We start from the raw sequence: 20,757 nt of genomic DNA on the forward strand, positions 1-20,757 counted from the left end.
TTTTTTATTTGTGTTTTGCAGGAAAGCAGCAGATAACTGAGTTTCTCCACAAAATCCTTAACATTATGTTCACTATTAACAAACTGCACTGACTGCAGAAGCTTAAAACAGAAGATTATAGCATGTGCAAGTGTGTGTTCAAATATAAAATTATAGCTCATTCATCAGAGAAGGGTCTCCATAAAAGCTTGTGTTTGAGTATTTCTCGCCACGTAAACATCATACATTAATCAGCCACAACAATAAAACCGCTGACAGGTGAAGTGAACAACACTGGTCATTTTGTAACAATCCAGTGTTCTGCTGTAAACCGTTGGGACACGGCCTTCAAAGAAATGGTACTTTGACAGGTATCACCTACCCAAGCATTGTTGCAGATCGCATATAATGCCCCATGCAACAGCCCTCCTGAATGGTCAGCAGCACAATTGCACACCATCACACCACAAAAACTGACCTGGCCTCCAACCTCTCTAGATCCCAATCGGATCAAAGATTTGTGAAATGTGCTGGAATGAACCTGTTTTATGGAGACCCCAAAATCCAAAGGATCTATTTACAACATCATAGTGCCAGACACCATAGACACCCACAGAGGTTCCATGTCCATGGCCCGATGGGTCAGAGGTGCTTTAGTGGCACAAAGGGGACCTACACAATATCAGGCAGATAGTTTTAATGTTGTGGCTGATTAGTGTGTAGATTTAATGAAGAGCTGGAACGCGCTGATACTGTCAGTCAGTGAGGAACAAGAAGATTTAGCATCTTATAATTTGCTAGAGGGTAAATGAAAGGGGAAAACTGTATGATAAGGGCCTAACATACCTAAGCTATAGCCTGATTCACCAGATGTAGACTTGCTAGCCATGTTTTACATGCATTTTACATGGCTTTCTCCTCACCTTCCACAGCTATGTGTTATTGTTTACATCATGTCCTTCGCTATGGGAAACAACAACCTACATGCTAAAAACACAAAGTTTTGCAGAGAATTTGAAATGTGCGATAAGCCATCTGGTTCTTTTGATGAAGTATTCATTCAATGACAGTGCTCCCCTGTTAGTGGATCTTAGTGGTGCCTAAGATTGTGATTAGTTTAACGAAATATGAATAAACCAGAGGACATTTTTACATCTATGGCAGAATAATAATAATAAAAAAAAACATGCAGCAGACCATTCTCCAGTGCTGACAGTGAGGTGAAGACAGCTCTGGCTATGTGAGACTAGCTAAGCATCTTTTCTTCATTGTGATGACAGTGTTTGAAATCCTGTAAGTAAAATACTAAAAGCATTTATTGGTTCAACCTGATGATTTGGCTTGTGCCTACCTATCCAGAATGCTGTTGCTGGATATATGTAACAGAGGAACACAAAAGCCCTGCCTCTATGATGACCATGCAAATATTTATTTATATGGATATTTTCAGATTATTAGAGAGACATGCCTCCCTTATTCCTCTCTCCCAATGTTTCTCTCCATCCTTGTCATTTCTGGGGCAGAACAGACTGCTTTGAGATGTACCATGAACAGAGAGGCTTTGCATTTTGAAAAGCATATAAAAGAAGAATAGGAGAGGTGTTCAATCATTGATAAGCTTTGATTGACACAGAACTGACAGGCACGTTGTTAGATTCCTCGACTCCGGGATTCCCAGAGGAATGTAGCAGAAATGAGAAGAGTGTTTACGGTACAAGCCAATGCACTCAGCTGTCCGTGGGGACAAACTCAGAGTCACTCTACAGAAGAAACATTGACTACACACGTATCTGTTTTATGTTGGTGTATGTATGGATGTGTGTGCATTGCAGCTTCATGTCTGCTATGGATTTATGCGGTAAAAGGGCACAGGATGATGATTTTATCTCTATATTTTTTGATTCTAACAACCATAGGCTTATTCAGTGAAAATATGTCTGAGGGGATTTACCTAGTAGGAAAACATGGCATTCCATATTTGGGTTGATAACATACCTTACACGTGTATTAGCATTGCATCCATGTGCTACAGCTTTAGTTTTGGGGTTTGGTGGCATTTTATTGAAATTGAATACCTCTTATCCACTTTCAAGATCACACTTATTAAAATTACTATTCAATATGGGTGAAGAACACTCTGTATATGCTTATATTTCGTGTTAACTTTTGTAACACATATAAAACACAAAAATAGGTACAGTACAAGTACTTTCTATAAATGCAACAGATTATAGAACTAGCTGCTCCACGGATAATATCTAAGAGTACTTAGAAAATTGTAACATTTGCCTCAAACAGGGTACTTTGAATGTGCCCTCTTTGAGTTTCTGCATTGGAGTGCACACTGTTAGCTTCTCACATTTAGGAATGGGACAAAGTGAATAATCAGATTTGCTAGATTTCCAGATTTTTTGTAGACCTGTCAGGGTTCCAGTGTGCAACCATTTTTGTTGTACATGCAATCAAAATCTGTCAAGCGGCTGAATATTTTTATTGGTCTCCACTGCTCCTGACATTTATCAGATTTGTCCGTGTGTCTAGGGTGACCCTTGCATGTAGTACAAATCACTCAATTTCAGCGAAGGTAAATCTGACATTAGAGCACCTCTTTTCACTCTTTGCTGACTGATTTTAATTCTACACACTGGTCCAGACTGCTACAGTGAATTAACTGAGTGGGATCCCAAGGCTTCTCTGTGCATAGTTTCATGGCAGCCATGTGTGGCATTCATGAACTGGAGAAGCACTCAGAGAGCGCAGTACTCCACCAAGGCTGCTCAGTTGACATATCATTTCCGATGGATGAAATCTTTAATAAAAAATGACCTTGCGCTGAGCACAGACATGTGTTATGCATGTGCGTGTTATGTATGGATACTGAATTGTGTGTAAATTACTCTTATAAAGGGCTGTTGATCAGTTCATCACTTTTGGCAAGCCTTTGTTTTGCTAGTGTTAAAATAACCGTTCCCTCCTTGCTTTTATTTTGAAGGTGTCTTTTTAACGTTATGGGCTTTTATTTTGTCACCACTCCAGTGGCACAGGAAGTGTTTATCTAAGAAGCGGTTTCTTGACATGGCGAAGACGCTGCCAAAAAGTCCAGAAATTCATGTAAAGATGAAAGAAAACTTAAACTTATAAGCATCTAGCTGCAATGGGGACAAGCACTTACGGTGTTTCCTGAAGAAAGGAGTGAAGAACAGAAAGGTGAATTTGTGTTCAAAATAAGGCTGAAGGCTAAACGTAGATAAAGGCTTTGTCAAACATTGGTAGCTTCACCATTGTCTGGCTGGGGTTTGCTACATTGCGTGACCTAAATATGTGGTGGGCGGCAGAAATTGATTCGACTCAGAAACACCCCACAGTTTCATCATTTGTTCCTTGTATGATTTCCAACTGATAAATAACAGTCAATTTGTGGTAGGATCGCAATCATGTGACAAGTGAGGTAACTGATACAGTGTTCACGTCATGGTTACAGCGACGCCATGCCAGCAGCTTTACCTTGCAATGGGAAATCCTTAACAAAGCCGTGGATCCAGACTATAAGCCACATCAATGTGAAAATTTAATGAGGTGGTCCTTGTGTCATTTCTGACTTTCCCTGAAAATTTCATCCAAATCTGTTTGTCTGTTTTTGAGAAATGTTTCACACTGACAGACAGACATACGGATGGATTCACAGACAAACGTACGCCGATCGTCACATAACTCCGTCGGTCCTTGGCAGAGTAAATATCAGTAAATTGTAATGTCAACTGAACATCTGTAACTCAGGCCTCAGCTCTGCCCCTCTAACCTGCAGGAGTCTCTGCATGCATACTGAAATGCAGTGCCACCACCACTAGCTAATTTTAACCTGAGATGTGATAAAACTGCTAAAATTTTGCATTGCATTTATTGTAAAAACTGTGGCCCAAGTATGGCTGGAACAGTGCTTTTGCTGTCGGAGCACTGAAATTCTGAATTGAAATGTAACAAAAGCATGTTATGAGGAACTCGCCCTATGCTGTGTCAATTCTTGACTGGCAGAGCAGATCCCTTTATTTGCAGTGTTTCAGTGGCAAAGGGCATAATAAACACTATTTTAGTGTGCCTAAATTGTGTGCACAATTAACCCTTAGGGCACCACAGTTTTTTCAATAAAATACTCAGTTTTGATATCACTTTTTCAAAAGGTTGTAACTTGAAAATGATTAGAGATAAAGGCATACTGTAAATGAGTAAAATCATCAGTATGATCCAAAGTTTTTGATGGGAGTAAATTCACTTATCTAATTTGCATACTATGACATCACCAGGCGGCGGACATATGGATTACATAACTTTTACAGATGTTTATTGATTAAGATGGCATTGCTTGGCTCAGAATTTGTCAGATTCCTATCTCCACAATACCCAACAGGCTCATAAAACTATCTGATCCACTTATGATACTGTTCCTCATCTCTCAAGCAAACCCAGCCATCATCATCGTCATTTATGGCGGGGCCGTGAACGCCACTGCGGCCTCCACCGCTACTAGCAGTGCATTTTCTCCCGCAGCTTCTACTGCGTCTGCTGCTATTTCTGCGTTTTTTTTGCATCCCCACTCCCCACCTCACCATTACTGGTGTTTTGACCACTCCTGCTACACCCACCACGTCCCCTCCTGCCACCCCGTACTCGATGAAGCAAAGCATCAGCTCCAGTATGTGCTACTTGTGGACTGTCATGGCGCACTGACTCGCTGCCGTCATTTTCTGTCTCACTGGACGACTGAATATCTTCATCAGAGGGTGAATATCCCTCTTCAGAATCTGAGTCAGACATTACTTGACGAAGTACTTTGTCAACGGTGAACAGACTTCTCGGCATGGTGAGTTTTCTCTCGCTTTCTCACGCTGTCTTGCACTCTGTAGCGCGCCAACTGCGACCCTCGTCTCCTCGACCGGGGGGTGGTTTTCACACTATAAACTCCAAAACTTTGAATGAAAACACACCCACAAATATTGCTCAGATTGAAGTTCCAAATGTCCGCCATCTCCTGGTGTAAAGTAGTGTACATAAGTCACCATATTTGCAGCTATGGCTTGTTATGTTCAGCAGTGCTGCTTGTCGTAATATTGCGACTTTGGTGCTTAAAGGGTAAAGGCACACCAGTGTAACCAATGTAAAAAGCTAGTCTGGAACCCAGTCTAATCAAATAGGTCAAATTCGGATAGTAAAAAAAATTGCATTTGAACGCTTTGTTAACAAGAATAGTCACATAGCAGTTAATCTATTAAAGGATATTGTGCCGACCCTTTAAGAGATGAAGGTGACTGCTTACTGTGCTGTGCCTTTTTTGTTCACACGGGCTTGCCGTAATTGGTTCATCTTTCTACCAAAGGCCAGAAGCAAACGGTTGTTTCCTGTTCATTGTTTGAATTTCTTGTGTTGAACCCTACGGAGCATATGTCTGTAAGTGACAGTTATATTTTAGTTTTAACTTACCTGTGATAGTCATTTATACAGTTCATAGCTTGTGTGATGAAGTTAAAAACAAAAACGAGAGCGATGCTAATACGCTAGCGTTTTCTATATTAAGTTAGCATGAAGCTAATCGGCAGTTTCTTACTTATCTGTTACTTGCCTGCTTTCATTACATATTTATGTTTATTTGTATTTTACGAAGTAATTACTGATTTAATGTTTCTTGGTGTGAAACAAACAGTCTGTAATCTTTTGTCATTTTGTATTGCAGTTTCACAGTGCTCCTGCTAGTAAACATCCTGAACGTACCTGCTGACTCCGGGGTATTTATTTAAAGGACCTGTTTAACTCTCTGTCAAGCTAGACAGTTCTACATCCTAGTGAGGACAGAGTAGTGAAAAGACATTGCCTAATGGGCTAACCTACAGAAAGTGGAACTTTGGAACTCAAAGTTGCTTCTGTCATCAAAGCTGCAGTAAAGACAATGGATGATATTGAGACAGGATCAGTAGGTTCCAGTCGAGCCAGTCAGCGGTCCTCAGCCAGTGCCATTGCAGCCAGAGCAAGAGCATGTGCAAAAGCAGAGGCTGCACGTGCACAAGCGTCATTTGCACAAAGAGAAGCAGATATGATTAAAGCACAAGCATACATTGAAGAGGAACAACAACAAGCTGCAGCTGAGGCTGCTAGAAAGAAAGCGGAGCTACAAGCCCTCTGCACGCGCTGAAACTAGAGATCGTGGTGAGACAGTTGACAACAATATGGGGGAAGGTAAAAACGAGTCAAGCAAGCTCAGCAGCTATGAATTCTGTGACTTACCTGTTCACCAAACTTTCAAGCAGGAGGACGATGCTACTCCATATTACCCTCATGCTCAAAGCTCATCCAGGACTGACCACCTGAAGCAAGAACACCTGCACGGCTTGAATCCATCCAAAGACACTTATAGCTACCTAACACAGCCACACAATATGAGACCATCCAGCGGTTGCTACCAAAGCCCACAGCCACATACTGGGGCTGCTCCTAGAACCATTGGGCCCAGTTCATCATCAACAACTGACTTGGCCAAGTATTTAATACGCCGTGAGATGGTAAGCTCTGGGCTGTTAAGGTTCGACGATCATCCAGAAAATTATTGGGCCTGGAAGGCATCTTTCTACAGTTCTACGGAGGACATAAACCTGACATCAAGGGACGAGCTTGATCTGTTGTGTAAATGGCTCGGACCCAAATCATCTGAGCATGCAAAGAGAATCCGGGCAGTCCACCTCCACGACGCAGCAGCAGGGGTGAGCATGGTATGGCAAAGGATGGAAGAATGCTACGGTTCACCGGAGGCAATAGAAAATGCACTTCTTAAGCAAGTTGATGATTTCCCAAAAATCTCAAACCGAGAAAATCAAAAGTTGAGAGAGCTGGGAGACGTTCTCTTAGAGCTTGAAGCTGCCAGAGCAGATGGATTCTTACCTGGTCTCAATTACCTGGACACATCCCGTGGCATCACTCCAATAGTCCAAAAGCTGCCATACTCCCTGCATGACAAGTAGGTCTCTCTAGCATCCCGGTACAAGGAAAATCACCGGATGTCTTACCCACCTTTCTCCATCTTTGCAAAGTTTGTTTGTGATCAAGCCAAAACACTCAGCGACCCACGCTTTGCTGTACTCACAGGTGGTTCGAGCATAGGAAAGGCAGAGCATTCCTTTAAACAAACATGAGAACACCCATCACCATCAGAAAGACAGAGGTCTCAGTATACTCTGACCGCAGCTGTGACAACCCCCAAGAAAAAAAGAATGGCTGACCCAGACAAGCAGTGCCCGCTCCATAACAAACCACACCCCTTTAGAAAGTGTCGTGGTTTTAGGAGCAAGTCCTTGGATGAGAGAAAAGCCTATCTTAAAGAGAAGAAGATTTGCTATAGAGGTGCTGTGCATCATCCAGTCACCTAGCCAAAGAATGTGGAACAAGTGTTCAATGCAGAAAATGCAATAGTGACAGCCACCCTACTGCATTACATCCAGGGCCGTCTCTGTGGATAACCAAGACCTCTGTAACCACTAGAGATCAAGGCGGGGAGCGAGGAAAAGGAACCCCTCAAGCTGTCACGTCAAAATGCACTGCTATCTGTGGGCTACAGTAAGGTTAAGGTCGTGCTCCAAAATCTGCCTTGTCCGTGTTTATCCAGCAGGCCAGAGAGAGAGAGAGCTGTCAAGGTTTATGCTGTCCTGGATGAGCAGAGCAATAAGTCTCTGGCAAGAACTGAGCTTTTTGAACTCTTTGGTATAGCAGAAGGCACGGCAGCATACACACTTAACCGTTTAAGTGCCAAAGTTGCAATATTGCGACAAGCAACATTGCTGAACATAACAAGCCATAGCTGCAAATATAGTGCCTCATGTAGTTACTACTTTACACCAGGAGATAGCAGACATCTGTAACTTCAATCTGAGCATCATTTGTGGGCGTGTTTTCATTCAAAGTTTTGGAGTTTATAGAGTTTGAAAATCGCCTCCCCGGGCGAGGAGACGAGGGAGCAGTGGTTGTAGTCGAAGCATAACAGAGAGCAAGAGAGCGAATTTTAGTGAGAGAAAACTCACCATGCCGAGAGGTCTGTTCGCTGTTGAGGAAGTACTTCGCCAACTGATGGCTGACTCAGATTCTGAAGAGGAATATTCACCCTCTGATGAAGATGTTCAGTCGTCCAGTGACACAGAAAGTGAAGCTGCGTCTGTGTGTAACAGCAGCGCATCCGTGCGCCATGACAGTCCACAAGCAGCACATACTGGAGCGGATGCTTTGCTTCACCGTGTCCGGGGTGGCAGGAGGGGACGTGGTGGGTGTAGCAGGGATGGCAGGAGGAGACGTGGTGGGTGCAGCAGGGTTGATCAAAACACCGCTAATGGTGAGGTGGGTAGTGGGGATGCGAAACACCGCGGAAATAGCGGCAGACGCGGGAGAAAATGCACCTCTAATACCGGCGGAGGCCGCAGTGGCGTTCACCACCCCGCCGTAAATGATGATGATGATGATGGCTGGGTTTGCTTGAGAGATGAGGAAGAACATCACAAGTGGATCAGACATTTTGATGAGCCTGTTGGGTATCGTGGAGACAGGAATCTGACAAATTCTGAGCCCACTGGTTTCCTATCTCTTTTTTTAGATGCTGAATTCTGGAGCCTCATCACAAATGAAACAAACAGATATGCCCACCAGTTCTTAGCGAGGGAAGAACTAAAACCGAACTCCAGATTCCATGACTGGTATGATGTTACTGTCTCTGAAATGAAAGCTTTCATGGCACTGCATTTGTGCATGGGGCTTGTGGAAAAGTCTGAGATTGAGGATTATTGGGATGGGTTTTGGCCAACTTACACACCTGGCTTTGGCAAAGTGATGTCTAGAAACAGATTTGAGGTTATCCTTTCTTTCATCCACTTTGTAAATAATGATGAACGTGTTGAGAGGGGTCTGCCAGGTCATGATAGACTGTTCAAAGTGCGTCCCATAATCAATATGATTATTCCACGGTTTTCAGCCATCTATGGTCCACACAAGGAGCTTTCCTTGGATGAAATGACCATTGCATTCAAGGGAAGGTCAACCTTGAAGCTGTACAACCCAAAAAAAACCTGACAAATATGGCTATAAAGCATTTGTCTTGAGTGAGGCCAGCTCAGGTCATGTTTTACAGTGGTCCATGTACACTGGACAAAATACACATGACGATGAAAATATAGGTGCAACACATCTTATTGTTCGTCAGCTGCTGGCCTCATACACAGGGAAAGGGCATGAGGTGTATATGGACAGCTACTACACTTCACCAGCCATAGCTCGTGAGTTAGCAGATAATGACACTGGTATGTGTGGGACAGTGAACTGCAACAGGAGAGGGATGTCAAGGGGTCTAAAACCAGCCCAGTTGCCACTGAGAAGGGGAGATGACCCAGTGGTCATGCGGCATGATAAATTACTGGCTTGTGCATTTCACGACACAAAGCGTCTCACTCTGCTGTCCACCATTCATGGGAATTTGTGTACGAAGAAACGCATCCGCACAAAGGAAAATGTGACTGGGTTTCGTGAAATTGAGAAACCAGTGTGCGTTGACAGTTACAACACATTTATGGGAGGAGTAGATACAGCTGATCAACGAATGAAAACGTACCTCTTTCCACACAGATCAAGAAAATGGTACAGTCGCATTTTCAATGCAGTTCTAAGCATCAGTGTAGTCAATGCCAACATCATTTATACCAGGTGTAATCCTGGTCAACAAAAAACACTGAAGGCCTTCATTCAGAGTATAGTAACATCTTTGCTTGAGGGCTACTACAAAAAGGAAGGTAAAAAAGGAGGAAGGCCTTCAATGCAGCAGGGTGAAGTTCCACAGAGGCTCACTGAATGACACTGGCTCCGTAATACAGACGATCGTCCGGATTGCATCGCGTGTTCAGATCACACCCGCCCAAAAGGCCGTCGCCAGACACAGTTCAGGTGTAGTCAGTGTGGAGTAGGTCTGTGTGCTGTGCCTTGCAATGAAAGATACCACACACTGAAGCACAACAAGCAATGCCATCTTGACCGATAAACATCTGTAAAAGTTGGGCGCCCGTCGAGCTAAACTGGTTATAGTTCTCGATGCAGCCGCTTGGGTTCGGTTCCCGCTCATGGCCCTTTACTGCATGTCTTCCCCCATTCTTCTCCCCATTTTCTTGTCTGTCTTCACTGATCTATCAAATAAAGCCACAAAGGCCAAAAAAAAACTTAAAAAATTGAAAAAATTGAAAAAAATTTGAAAAAATCTGTAAAAGTTATGTAATCCAATATGGCCACCACCTGGTGATGTCATAATATGCAAATTAGATGAGTGAATTTCCACCCATCACAAACTTTGGGTCATACTGACGATTTTTCTCATTTACAGTATGCCTTTATCTCTAATCATTTTCAAGTTACAACCTTTTGAAAAAATGATATCAAAACTGAATATTTTCTTGAAAAAACTGTGGCGCCTAAAGGGTTAAGACCTGTTCAGGGGTCACTGAAACCACGGGCCGATGAGCTAACAATTTCACCGTAGAGTCATTAGATGGCAAAACTCAAATTCCACTCCCCACTCTAATTGAATGTGACATGCTCCCGGATGATAAGTCGGAAATCCCCACACCTGAGATTGCCAAACATTATGCATACCTCAAGCGGGTTGTGGACAAGATCCCAGCTCTAGAGCCCCAAGCACCCATCTTATTCCTGCTGGACCGAGACATACCATGGGTTCACAATGTTCGTGGACAATGTAATGGACCCCACGATGCACCTTATACCCAGCGTCTCAATTTGGGCTGGGTCATTGTAGGGGAAGTCTGTCTTGGAAGAGCCCATAAACCAGATTGTGTCAATGTCTACTGAACTAAAGTGTTGAGTAACGGCCGTACATCTCTGTTTGATCCTTGCACAAACAGCCTCCACATCACAGAGAAGTTTGGTACTTCACTGCTTCACCATCACTTTCCAAGGATTAATGAGATGAATGACCTGTTTGAAGAAAAGGACAGTCTGGGTGAAGGGGTCTTCCAGTGAATGCCACACAACGACAAGCCAACCATGTCCGTGGAAGACAAAGCCTTTCTGAAAATAATGGACCGGGAGGTCTCCATGGATGACACAAACAGTTGGGTGGCGCCGCTAACCTTCAGAGATCCAAGGCGCAAACTCCCTAACAATAAAGCGCAAGCAGTCAAGCATTTTTCAACATTACATCGCATGCTTGAAAAAAGGCCAGACGTGAAGGAGCACATGGTTGCTTTCATGCAGAGGATCTTTGAGGCAGGTCATGCTGAAACAGCCCCACCACACAGTGAGGAACAAGAGAGTTGGTATTTACCAATATTTGGAATTTACCACCCGCATAAACCAGGCCAGGTACGAGCAGTGTGTGACTCCAGCGCCAAGCTCAACAGCGTCTCCCTGAACGACATCCTGTTGAGTGGCCCTGACCTGAATAAGACACTCTTGGGAGTTCTCACTCGCTTCAGTAAGGAACCTGTGGCGGTAGCAGCGGATATAGAACAAATGTTCTACTGCTTCAAAGTCTGTCAGGAACACCGCGATTTCTTACATTTCCTCTGGTTCGAGGACAATGACCCTGCCAAAAGGACCACAGAGTACCGCATGACTGTACATGTATTTGGCCATAGCCCTTCTCCCACTGTCACCATATACAGCTTGAGAAGAACTGCTTTACAAAGTCAGGAAGAATATGGCACAGAGGCAAAACAGTTCGTTCTCAGGAACTTTTACATCAACGACGGACTTACCTCATTTCCCACTGATGACGACGCTATCCAAGTCCTGAAAAGGACCAAACAAATGTTAGCCGACTCAAATATCCGACTGCACAAGATTGCCTCTAACCATAACACAGTGATGACAGCGTTTCCCTCTGAGGAATGTGCAAAAGGGCTGAAAGACCTAGAATTGGGAGTGAACCCTTTACCCCTGCAGAGAAGCTTAGGTCTCAACTGGCACCTTCAAACTGACAGCTTTAACTTCTGTGTCTCTAGAGAGGAGAAGCAGTTTACCCGTAGAGGTATTCTCTCCACAGTCAACAGCATATTCGATCCGCTGGGGTTTGTGGCTCCAATAACCATACAAGGCAAGGCTCTAGTCAGAGAACTATTTACTGAGCATTGTGAATCGGATGTCCCATTGCCCGCTGAAAAAGAGACTCAGTGGAAGTCTTGGAAAGACTCTCTCAAGGCACTTGAGCAGTTTCACATACCAAGGCCATACCTACCTATTACCTTGCTCTCCACACGGCACAGGGAACTATGTGTCTTATCTGACGCGTCCACCATTGCCATCTCAGCATTGGCCTATCTCAGAGCAGTCGACAATAAAGGACACAGTCACGTAGAATTCTGCATGGGGAAATTCAAATTAGCACCACGCCACACCTATACTGTGCCCCGGCTGGAGCTTTGTGCAGCCGTGCTGACAGTTGAGTTGGCCGACATGTTAGTAGACGAATTAGACATCAAAATCCACACAGTGAAGTTCTACACTGACTCTTGAGTTGTGTTGGGCTATATCTACAACACCAACTGGAGATTCTACATGTACGTCGCTAACAGAGTCATGCGCATTCGGAAGTCATCACAGCCCGAACAGTGGCATTTTGTCAGCACAGAAACCAATCCTGCAGACCATGGCAAAAGGCCAGTATCAGCTACACTTTTGGGAGAGACAAATTGGTTTTCAGGACCTTCCTTTCTCACAAAGGATGATGGAGCTTCACTGAATCGACCAGAGTCCTTTGAACTTGTTGAACGAGACACAGATGCGGACATATGTACACTGGTTGCGACCGCTACAAAAGCTTCTGAAACACTGCTTGGTTCACACAGATTCCAACGCCTACTTACATATGGAATGGCCAAGCTTATACAGAAAGTCAGATCCTATTCTAAGGCTCCAGAGGGAGATATAGCAAAAGCAGATGAGTTTACGCAAGCAAGGATCGTAATTCTCTGGACTGTACAGCAAGAGACCTTTAAAGAGGAAACCAAGAACCTGTCCAAAGGAGAGATTGTTTAACAATGCAGTCCTCTCAGGAAACTCAATCCTATATTGGATACAGATGGTGTGCTGAGAATTGGTGGCCGCATGTCATCTGCTGCAACCTCTTGGGAAGAGAAACATCCCATAATCATCCCTAAAAACAATCACATTGCTACTTTGTTGGTGCGGTATTACCATGAACGAGTTGCACACCAGAGCAGGCACATTACTGAGGGAGCCGTCAGGTCTGCTGGGTTGTGGATTCTGGGAGGAAAAAGACTGATATCAAGCATCATATACAATTGTGTCACCTGCAGAAGGTTAAGAGGAAGCATGGAAAAGGCAAAGATGTCCAATTTGCCGGCTGATTGGCTCACCCTAGCTCCTCCATTCACACAGGTTGGACTAGATGTGTTTGGTCCATAGACCATCTGTGCTCGCCGTACCAGGGGAGGTCTCTCTGAAAGCAAGCGCTGGGCTGTCATGTTTACCTGTCTGGTCATAAGGGCAGTTCATATGGAGATGGTGGAGTCTCTCTCCGTCGAGCTTCATAAATGCCCTCAGAAGATACACTGCCATCAGGGATCCAGCAAAGCTCTTTTGTTCAGACCAAGGGACGAATTTTGTTGGCGCATGCAAAGAACTTGGCATATCACCAGGAAATGCAGAGCTTCAGTCATACCTCAAAGACCAACGCTGTACTTGGGACTTCAATCCTCCACACTCTTCCCACATTGGGGGAGTATGGGAAAGAATGATAGGGGTTGCTAGGCACATTTTAGATGGCATGCTGCTCAAGGTGCATTCACCCAGTCTCTCACATGAAGTTCTCATCACATTGATAGCAGAAGTCGCTGCCATAATGAATGCACGGCCAATTGTTCCTGTGTCGTCGGATTCTGATATGCCCACTATGCTCACTCCTGCTCAGCTTCTGACAAAAAAGCTTGGCTCTGTGTCTGTTCCTTCAGGAAGTTTCGACCTCAGAGATCTCTATCAAAGTCAGTGGAAACAAGTCCAGAGTCTGACTGATTCATTCTGGAGACGATGGCGTCAGGAGTACCTGACGACCCTCCAGCCAAGAAGGAAATGGCAAGTAGATCAACCTAACCTGCAAATTGGAGATGTTCTCCTAAAAGACAGTCAGGCCACGTGCAATGAATGGCCTACAGGACTGCTTGTAAATACCTTTCCTGGTCAAGACAACAGGATTTGTAAAGTGTACGTGAGAGTTGTGAGAGGTGACACTCCCAGAGTGTATTCAAGACCTGCTTCAGAAGTAGTACTGCTACTCAAAAAGACATAGTGGTATAGTTCATTATACCAGGTGGGGAGTGTGCTGCCCCTTTAAGAGATGAAGGCGACTGCTTACTGTGCTGTGCCTTTTTTCTTCACACGGGCTTGCCTTAGTTGGTTCGTCTTTCTACTAAAGGTCAGAAGCAGACAGTTGTTTCCTGTTCATCATTTGATTTTCTTGTGTTGAACCCTACGGAGCTTATGTCTGTAAGTGACAGTTATATTTTAGTTTTAACTTACCTGTGATAGTCATTTATACAGTTCATAGCTTGTGTGATGAAATTAAAAAGTTAAAAAACGGGAGCGATGATAATACGCCAGCTGGTCTACGGTGTTTTCTATATTAAGTTAGCATGAAGCTAATCGGCGGTTTCTTACTTATCTGTTACTTGCCTGATTTCAGTACATATTTGTGTGTATTTGTATTTTATGTAGTAATTACTGACTTAATGTTTGTTGGTGTGAAACAAACAGTCTGTAATCTTTTATTTTGTCATTTTGTATTGCAGTTTCACAGTGCTCCTGCTAGTAAACATCCTGAACGTACCTGCTGACTCCGGGGTATTTATTTAAAGCAGCAGTTCCCAACCTGTATGGCTTGGAGCCCCCCCTATAAGCTGCACCCCAGCAGGAGTCAGTTGCTGGCTGCAGTAAATTTGTTGAATATTTGTGTCTCTTCGCTGTTTGCAGCGGTTTTGCATTTTGCAGACGGTCCGTGTTCACTCACCGCACACCCGGCTGCTCATAGACACCAATGTCATTTCTGCAGCTCGAAAGACAGCTACTTTTGATTAAACTGGGCTTGTAGCACATTGTCTACCTTACAATGATGGAAAAGAGGCATTGTTTATGTTCAGACAACGCATATTTAATGAGTTATTGATGCCGGAAGTTTGAATTTGTGAATATCTTTCCGACTTTACCGAACTGTGTTTTGTTTCCTGACGTCGCCGTAATTCGCTGGCTTCATGCTGTCATTTGCGAGCATTTCATCACAAGTAACATAATTCTGTCTTGTTCTGTCCTGTCTTGTTGAAATTTAATAAGGGAATCATTTCTAAATTATTGCAGTGAATAATAACAAGTTCGGCAATTAATATAGAGTGCACTAAAGAGAAAAAAAAAACTATATTTGATGTGAGCACCAGTTTTCCTCAGTACATTGGCACACATATTTTATGGTGGCCATTTGGTATGTGAACCCCCACAATGCTCCTGGCCTCACAAACACTGAAAACCACCTCGCCCAACCGTAACAATCAAAATTGAGACATGACACAAATGAAATATCAGTCACAAAACTACTTGTTTAACAATCAGATTTTAAACAGTAGCATTCATATGGTTCTTTGTGCCAATATGGTATTACCTGTAGTCCGAGTGAGCACCACTTTGGATGGCTGCAGCAAACGAGCTGAATCAATTAACAGTTACACACGTGGACGAAATTGTTGGTACCCCTCAGTTAATGAAAGAAAAACCCACAATGGTCACAGAAATAATTTGAATCTGACAAAAGTAATAATAAATAAAAATTCTATGAAAATTAACCAATGAAAATCACATTGCTTTTGAACCGTGGTTTAACAGAATTATTTAAAAAAATAAACTCATGAAACAAGCCTGGACAAAAATGATGGTACCCTTAACTTAATATTTTGTTGCACAACCTGTTCCTGTGACTACAGTTGCACATATTATTCAGAAATTTAAGATCTATGAGACTGTAGTCAACCTCCCTGGATGGGGCCGCAGGAGGAAAACTGATGACAAATCGAAGAGATGGATAATACGAATGGTAAGAAAAGAGCCCAGAACAACCTTTAAAGACATTAAAGGCATAAGACATAAAGGTGAAGACATTAAAGGTCAAGGTACATCGGTGTCAGATCGCACCATCCGTTGTTGTTTGAGCCAAAGTGGACTTCATGGGAGACGACCAAGGAGGACACCATTGTTGAAAACAAATCATCAAAAAGCCAGGCTGGAATTTGCCAAACTGCATGCTGACAAGCCACAAAGCTTCTGGGAGAATGTCCTATGAACAGATGAGACAAAACTGGAACTTTTTGGCAAGGCACATCAGCTCTATGTTCACAGATGCAAAAACGAAGCATATCAAGAAAAGAACACTGTCCCTACTGTGAAACATGGAGGAGGCTCTGTTATGTTCTGGGGGCTGCTTTGCTGCATCTGGCACAGGGTGTCTTGAATCTGTGCAGGGTACAATGAAATCTCATGACTATCAAGGTATTCTAGAGAGAAATGTACTGCCCAGTGTCAGAAAGCTTGGTCTCAGTCGCAGGTCATGGGAAAACATTGGACTATTGTGAAGTGGCCTTCTATGAGCCCTGATCTAAATCCTATTGAACATCTGTGGAAGGAGCTGAAACATACCATCTGGAGAAGGAACCCTTCAAACCTGAGACAACTGGAGCGGTCTGCTCATGAGGAGTGGACCAAAATACCTGCTGAGAGGTGCAGAAGTCTCATTGACAGTTACAGAAATCGTTTGATTGCAGTGATTGCCTCAAAAGGTTGTGCAACAAAATATTAAGGGTACCATCATTTTTGTCCAGGCCTGTTTCATGAGTTTATTTTTAAAAATAATTCTGTTAAACCACGGTTCAAAAGCAATGTCTGATTTTCATTGGTTAATTTTCATAGAATTTTTATTTATTATTACTTTTGTCAGATTCAAATTATTTCTGTGACCATTGTGGGTTTTTCTTTCATTACCTGAGGGGTACCAACAATTTTGTCCACGTGTGTAATTATGAGCATGTGAGCTCGTATGGTATAAAACTCTACTGCCATCTATATGTAAAAGTTGTGCTAGTTATACATGCACCTCACAACAGACATTTTCAGACTAGCAATAACTTCAGTTTTAAGTTGAATTAAATTCATTTATCCTGCCTTAGGGCACTGAAATGGTCAGACACAAGATGGCCTGGTAAGATATGTGATAATGAATGTTTTCTGGCAGATTCTATTTTCCTCACACACTCCAACTCACTGTAGCTTAATTTATTAATTTGCACCTTTCTGACCTCTTCACTACACATCTCTTTCAGGTGTTTGGCAGTATATCCAGGAGTTGCGGGACTCCGTTAGCAACCTGGAGAGCCGACTCCAGACAACCAAGGACAATGTGGAGGAGATCCAGAGCTGCATGAGGTCCTGGGCCAAACCCATGTTTGACAGGAAGGAAGGCAAAAAAGATGCTGTGCTCAATCTGGACGACAGGACTGAGAGGCTCGACAGGGTATACAGACTGATTAAGTCCTCCGGGGAGAAGATCCACTTCCTCCTGAAGGTGCTTTCCCAGTTATTGTGTGACACATCATAATTGGCTATAGGTTACACTCATGTTTTTGCATTCTATTATGAGGACAGTGATTTCAAATTTGCATTGAAATACATTTTTACTGTTATTTTCAAATTTAGCCAAGATGGTGACTCAGTATAAGTGTCATGCTTTCTTATGTCTCAGAGAAATGAGGCACTGTTCAGAGCTGAGCCATCCTCTGACGAGTGGAAGGCCTATGTGGAGTACATTGATGACATGATCATAGATGGCTTCTTCAGCAGCATTGAGTGCTCCCTCAAGTTCTTCTTGGATAACACTGGTGAACGTTTAAGAACAAACACGACACAAAAATATCAAATCACAAAAACAAACACTCATATCTACAATTTGTACTGTCTTAGTAATTTTAGTGCCATTACTACTGTTGTCTAAAAGCCAGAATGTTGCAGCCAACTCTCAAATTAATATCAGAAAATTCAGAGCTCTAATTCTACAGCATCCTCCAGCCAGCACTGAATTGGACAGCGTCTTAGCAACACGCCCTCAGGGATTTTGATGTCAATTGGGTGTCTGCCTCTATTGGCTGTGGACATGAAATAGTTCTGGACTTTCTCACTGGCATGAGTTTTGTCAGCCAGTTTAGATGGACTGGGATGTAGTTCAATACAAGGAACATTGCCAGACTGCTGCTGTGGCCAATCTTTCTTCTCCTTGTCCATTCGCTTTTGCCTAAAAATCTTCTCCTTTCTCTCTCCTTCTGTGGGTTCAAAAAGTCTTTCATGCTTAGGAAGGCTCTGAACTAAGTGAACTGACACGGGAATATCTCTGGGACAGCTATGATAACAGCAGGTCCAGTCTCTAAATGCTCCTGTTACATTTTTAGCAACTGTGATCTCATTTTTCACTGCAATGTAAAGTCCAGCACTTCTCCAAAAACAGCAAAACACTGGCTAGTTGGGAGATGTCAAAAATGCCTTCTGTGCAATATGACACAGTTATAATGCCAGAAATCATATATATACACTACTGTTCAAAAGCTTGGGGTTACTTAGAAATATCCTTATTTTTGAAAGAAAAGCATTTTTTCAATGAAGAAAAAATATGGCAAATGAGTATTCTGGAAGCGGCTTATTTTTAATGGAATATCTACATGGGGTACAGAGGCCCATTTCCAGCAACCATCACTGCTGTGTTCTAATGGTACATTGAGTTAGCTGATTGTGTTGAAAGGCTAATTGATGACTAGAAAACCCTTGTCAAATTTTGTTAGCACATGAATAAAAGTTAGAGTTTTCATGGAAAACATGAAATTATATATATATATATATATATATATATATATATATATATATATATATATAGAGAGAGAGAGAGAGAGAGAGAGAGAGAGAGAGAGAGAGAGAGAGAGAGAGAGATAGATATATATATACACTGAAACATGCCAGCTGGAGAAGGCACCCTTCAAACCTGAGACAACTGGAGCAGTCTGCTCATACAATTTAGCCATGAGGAGTGGACCAAAATACCTGCTGAGGGGTGCAGAAGTCTCATTGACAGTGACAGAAATCATTTGATGGCAGTAATTGAGGCTACCATCATTTTTGTCCAGGCCTGTTTCATGAGTTTATTTTTTAAAATAATTCTGTTAAACCACAATTCAAAAGCAATGTCTGATATCCATTGGGTAATTTTCATAGAATTTTTATTATTACTTTTGTCAGATTCAAATTATTTCTGTTGTGGGTTTTTCTTTCATTAACCGAGGGGTACCAACAATTTTGTCCACGTGTGTGTGTGTGTGTGTGTGTGCATGTGTGTATATATATATGTGTGTGTGTGTGTGTGTGTGTGTGTGTGTGTGTGTGTGTGTGTGTGTGTGTGTGCAGTAGTTATATATTTGTTCATATTATATATTTGTTTATATTATATAAAATTTGAACACCTAGTAGCAACGTGTCCACCATTTTTCCCGTACTGGTAACACCTGTGCCTACAAGTGGAAAAATGGTGGTTCTACGCACTTATTCATAGTACACAACTCCAGAATGATATTTCACAGTGCTGAATGTTTCTTTCAGCACCATTTAGCCATTTAGCTGCATTTATTTTACTGTCGAAGTAGGTTTTATTTTGCTCACCAACGTTTTAATTTGTATTACAGTGCATGTCTCTTCTCTGCTCTGTGTAAACACACGTTCAGCTGAAAAGTTCCTGGATGTTTGTCACACAATTGTTGATCAGACCAGAGTCACTAATTTTAAACTTAGACTGGGTGAGCTTAGAAAATGTTTCAAACTGAAAGGTCTGTTCACAACCTTTTGGTTTTTAGTTTTTCCATGGTTCCAGTTCTGCAAAAGAGAGGCTTTTTTACTCTATCTTAACAACAGAATTCTGTAGTGCTTTGCTTTTTTCCTTTTCTTGTTCTGTACTCCAGAGCAAACACATTAGCTTCATCTTGGTCAATAAAATATGCATATATTTTGTAATCTTCATACACAAAGAAAACTGTAAAATGCTCCCAAACTAATGGAACACATTTACTTTCAACTTTAAATAACTTTAAAAAAACAAAATAAAAACATTGACTATTATCAGAACTAGTTAACTGTCAGGTTTCTTTGCTCAGAGAGAAAAGTACAGGAGTCTGGGATTTCACACATAGTAAACTGAAGCTAAAATATAGTGCTCCCATTTTTTTATTTTTTTTTTTGTTGGAGAATTCCCATCCCTAGTTTTGGGTCAGTCTCGCTAAAATGAATACGTAATGATCAGAATTTTACTTTTTTCTCTGAATTGCAGATTTTGTTAGGTTGTGATAACTTGTGTTATCTTGGATATATCGGTGGGTACTTGCTTTCAAGTTTTTGGAACAAATGTTATTTACATTTTATAGTGATTGCAAGTTTCGTTGGCTTCTCCTCTCTGTCACTAAGAACTCACCTTTCATAGTTTCTTGACTCTATGATGTCTTCAATCAAGATGAATGAAATGTAGTTAGGAAATGAAAGAGAATTAGATCATTTGGATTGAACCCTTGCTGCTTCAGTACAGGAAAAACATTTGAATCTATTGAATACTTCCCCTTTGACTTTTTGTTGTGGTATAACATTAACATTGGCAATGCTATTAAACTTGTAAAGTCGCTC

At 42.3% G+C, this 20,757-nt stretch overlaps 1 protein-coding gene across 1 annotated transcript in view; it reads left to right on the forward strand.

Annotated features, from left to right (window-relative positions):
* Nucleotides 1-20,757, forward strand: part of dnah9 (dynein, axonemal, heavy chain 9) — a 248,565-nt gene that overhangs the window by 28,361 nt on the left and 199,447 nt on the right. Inside the window, exons 15-16 of the mRNA XM_023276189.3 lie at nt 17,376-17,617; nt 17,795-17,930. Of these exons, the coding sequence (XP_023131957.2) occupies nt 17,376-17,617; nt 17,795-17,930 (378 nt within the window). The remainder of the gene's footprint in view (nt 1-17,375; nt 17,618-17,794; nt 17,931-20,757) is intronic.

Source organism: Amphiprion ocellaris, chromosome 18 (genome assembly GCF_022539595.1).
Source record: "Amphiprion ocellaris isolate individual 3 ecotype Okinawa chromosome 18, ASM2253959v1, whole genome shotgun sequence".
In the NCBI taxonomy this organism is placed as follows: Eukaryota; Metazoa; Chordata; class Actinopteri; family Pomacentridae; genus Amphiprion; species Amphiprion ocellaris.